The 4,210-nt window shown below is 36.3% G+C and overlaps 2 protein-coding genes across 2 annotated transcripts in view; one reads left to right on the forward strand and one right to left on the reverse strand.

Moving 5' to 3' along the window:
* The window catches only part of LOC107584471 (uncharacterized), a 17,716-nt gene that overhangs the window by 6,585 nt on the left and 6,921 nt on the right, over positions 1 to 4,210 (forward strand). Inside the window, exon 9 of the mRNA XM_016271106.1 lies at positions 2,179 to 2,251. Coding sequence (XP_016126592.1) covers positions 2,179 to 2,251 — 73 coding nt within the window. The remainder of the gene's footprint in view (positions 1 to 2,178; positions 2,252 to 4,210) is intronic.
* The window catches only part of LOC107584472 (myoD family inhibitor domain-containing protein-like), a 29,819-nt gene continuing 28,614 nt past the window's right edge, over positions 3,006 to 4,210 (reverse strand). Inside the window, exon 4 of the mRNA XM_016271110.1 lies at positions 3,006 to 3,815. Within this exon, the coding sequence (XP_016126596.1) occupies positions 3,796 to 3,815 (20 nt within the window). The 3' untranslated portion in view covers positions 3,006 to 3,795. The remainder of the gene's footprint in view (positions 3,816 to 4,210) is intronic.

Raw genomic sequence — 4,210 nt, forward strand, 5'->3', positions numbered from 1 at the left:
TTAGTCCACGCCAGCTTTCTTATATTATAACTGGTGTTTGTAGGAACACTTTAGTAATCACCGGATGAATGGGCGATAAACAATCAGTAAAACAACGATTTTGATGCTAAACTATTGCACAATTTTAAATACGATTTGTAGTCAGTGAGTTCTAAAGTTACTATTGCGACCAGCTATAATCATAAGAAAATACCATCAGATAAAAAAACGACTTTACTCACTCGTTGAGTGTGGTTTTCATCCTCCGTGCTGAAATCTCTATCTGTTATAACAGGTGCAAGCGTATGCAGAGTTTCTATTTAGGCTGTAACACGTGTTTGCAGCATTGAGCAATGCAGTGCTGAAATTTGCGTGCTCACGAATCCTCTCATTATAACACACGAATTGTAGACATTATGAATGATTAATTATGCTTATATTTATTGCGTTATAACAGAGATTTTTGAGATATTATAACTATGAACAGATGTCTTTTAGAGACTGTAAATGCAGCTCTCTTTGCTGGCATTCTGTCACACTAACAACGCGCAGTTGTTCTATAGAACGTGGGGCTAACTGGAGCTGAAAAAGCTCCAGTTAGTAACACTCAGTTACACTCAGTAAAGAGTGTTTTGATTGGTGGATTAAAAGCTCACTGTGATTGGCTGAACGGAACATCCTCCAAAAAAAGATATTTATGAATCTTAACCTGCCAGGAAGGTCTCAAAAATACCGCACACAAATTCAAAGCAGTCCACGCACATGTGACGATTTGCAAATGCAGATTCAACGATCCATAAATATATGTAACATCATTCATAAATGTGTGATGGAAATTAATTCAAGTAATTTATATATACATATTTGTGTAAACATTTTAAATTTATTTAGGTAAGATGCATTTGTGTGAGCATTTGGGGAAATATTTATGGTTTTACTTGTATATTTATGAATTGTGTTTTGAATTTACGAATCTGATTTTGTAAATGTAAATTGTGCTGTGCATTTATGAATTTTGTTTTGCAAGTGTGTAATTTTTGAGGCTGATCTGGCTCCATAGATAAGAGTCTGAACCCAAGTTCAAATCCCCACCTAACATGCAATGAACCAAGCACAATTGCCACTGAACCTGACAGCCATGAATCACCATGCATTTTTGTTGTATGTAAAAGAGCAGCTTTAAAGGGGTTATAGGATGCTACATGCACTTTTACAAGTTGTTTGAACTGAAATGTGTGTTAGCAGTGTGTACACAACCACCCTATAATGATAAAAAAAAACTCCCAGTGTTTTTTTATTAATCTTGTTAAATGTTTTCCCCTTTCTCAAATCGAGCCGATCTCAGATGCCTGTCTGTGTGACGTCACACAGACAGGCCCCTCCCACGATAGTTTGATTGATAGTAGCGTTTCAGCACAGACTGGACTGGCGTCTTACCTCAGACCAGCCCTGAATGAGCCATCATCAGTCCGCTATTGTTTCACCGCCGGAGCAGATGTAGACAAGAATGACTCCTAACAAGCGATTGAGGTGTTCTGTTGTTGGATGTAATAATGACCATAGTAGAGCTCATTAACATGTAAAGGGAAAAACTACAAAAACGGCTTGATCTGAAAAGAGCTGTTTTTGACACTGTAAAAAAAGGTGTTTTTACACTACCATTGAGAAATTTTAACCAAACTATGTTACAGACTTTTCATTAAGACCCTAAAGAATCATATCACCTTGTGGAAAATGGGCATCATATGACCCCTTTAAAATGTTTTCATGTGGGTTGCTGTTACTTGTATTTGCCCAAACTTTTGCAGATTCTAATTGCTTTTGTATATTAGCAACAACTTTTCCATTAGTTTCTGACATTTCCCAGGAGCCAGAATAAAAGCTCTGATAGGGGAAAAGAGAGGTGTGAAGGAAAGTGATTTCATACCTACAGCATTAGAAGACATTAAATCCTGCCAGGCACCAAATAAATCAGAGTAAGCTGTTTTACACAAAACCGAGAGGTGATGGAGATGCCTCACGCGCATTAAAATGAACGCCGGGAGTTTTTGACACTTTTTGTCTCTCTGCTCATCCAGGGATTGTTATTCCTCTCCCTGTAGACTGTAGACGTGGAAGTCTGATTAGTGAAGGTGTCAATACTGTGACATTCCTCTGAAAGCACATTTGTCTCTTCTCTCCCTCAAATTACCACCTCAGGCGGCCGGTCATGTCATGCTGAAGCAAGGATATGGCAAGATAATCAACACAGCTTCCATGGCTAGTTTAATAGGTGAGTGATGATTTTTATGCCGCCATAAGCTGAGATATTACACTGTCTCTTCCCTCTGAATTTAATACTCTCACCAAACGTAAGAGTGGGGTTTTGGAAAGAGAATATCAAACAAGTAAAATAGAGAAAGAGAAAGAAAACTTGACAGTTTTTTTTTGTTATAGGGTATAGATACGTACACACGTGTCAATGATAAATACAAGGAAAAATTTTTCGAAATCTAGGCTAAAACGTGCCAAACTCTGTTTAAAAGTGTGTTGGTTTCATATAGTAAAGTTTCAGTTTAAAAAAATGAGGTACCATCAAGTAAATTGTAATAACATTTTTCTTAATCATTGTAACAATGTACATTTAAATTTATGCATATTATCATTAAAAATATAAATAAATAACAATAAATGTATAATTTATTTATATATAGAGAGAGAAAATTGCATTGACATATATATTTAATAAAGTAATAATATATCTTTTTCCCCTAAGACATAATGATAAAAGTTGTCAAACTACTAAGTAATTTCATTCTTTTAATGAGGCTGTTTTATCATTATGATTTCACTGTTGTAGCACCCTAAAATTTTTGACTTTATACTACATCAAAACGAATATTAATACAGAAATTAAAAACATGCTCTTCATAGAATTATCTTTAGTTTTGTACACAGACTGCTCCGCATAGCTTTTAACTTTCTAAAAATACTGAAAGCTGCTAAATTGTAAATTGCTAAATACATCTTAACAGATCTAATACAGTGTCTATGTGTGTGTGTACAACCATCTAAAATTCACTGACCCTTTTATTGTTTGTTCAACTAGAGCCATTTAATCGTATTGCCCCTCACAAGCCTGTTTTTGCATCATTATAAACACGAAAACTGTGTAATGCTGTTGAAAGGCTGTACATTGCAACTTGTGGTTCAGTCTCGTGTAAAGGGACTTCCTGGTATGTTCCTGGGTTCTCCGTCTTGAACTACGGTAAAAAACAAACAAACAGTGTTTTATGCAGCACGCTATAAAGGAACATTATTTGCTATGCAGTGTAGCACAATTCCTCCAACAGGTCCCTTGCTGTGCAACAGCAGCACTCCATCAACAGTGTAGTCAAGTAGCCAATAAACTTGTGTACCATATGGACGCTAGTCCCAACTGTGGGTGCAATCTGTAACACAGAAGCATGCTGCTACAGGAAGTGGAGAAAGAGAGAGACAAAGAGAAAAGGAAGGGGGAGTAGAGGGCAAGGGAAAAAAAGTGATCAATTACTCACATTACATACAGTCCTTCAGGAATTTTCTTTATTGGCCTGGACATCTGTTATAATATTGTCATAATGTGTAATCAGATGGGGGCTGTTGTAGCCAAGTTGGGGAATACATCTTGAAAGTCCAATTAAAATGCACAGTGACACTGCCTCTGTCCATCTGGTGAATAGCATTGTGTTTTCCCCTCTCTTTTTCTCTTCTGCATTTCCTCCGACGTGGATGGGCATTTTTTAAATGCATTTTTGTAAAATTAAAATTATTTGTGTGGGTTTGTAGTTTCCTGCTTTACAGCCCGTGGATATAACCTAAAATGGAAGATAGGTGGCATTGTGCATTTACACATGAAGTGATACCTGAACAGACTGGCTATAAATAAGGTCTTTATGATATCAACATTTTTGATACCCTATAATTTTTATAATTCTTGTCCCCAGTATCAATATCACAAAAAACTAATACTAGCCTAAATTGAAAAAAATAAAATAAAAACAACAAAAACAAGCTCACTGAAGACAAGTAAACAGTCAGTAATTAAATAAGAATAAGAAACTAATTACAAGCAATAGGACAAAAAAATACAGTAGAACAAATAAATAAGGCATGCTACATACTAGGGTTGGGCCGATAGTCGATGCCATCGTCCATCGCTGATGGCTGATAGACATTCACGATGTTGAGCCGACATCATGATCACCCCCCC

Source organism: Sinocyclocheilus grahami, unplaced genomic scaffold (assembly GCF_001515645.1).
Source record: "Sinocyclocheilus grahami isolate Dianchi unplaced genomic scaffold, SAMN03320097.WGS_v1.1 scaffold60.1, whole genome shotgun sequence".
In the NCBI taxonomy this organism is placed as follows: Eukaryota; Metazoa; Chordata; class Actinopteri; order Cypriniformes; family Cyprinidae; genus Sinocyclocheilus; species Sinocyclocheilus grahami.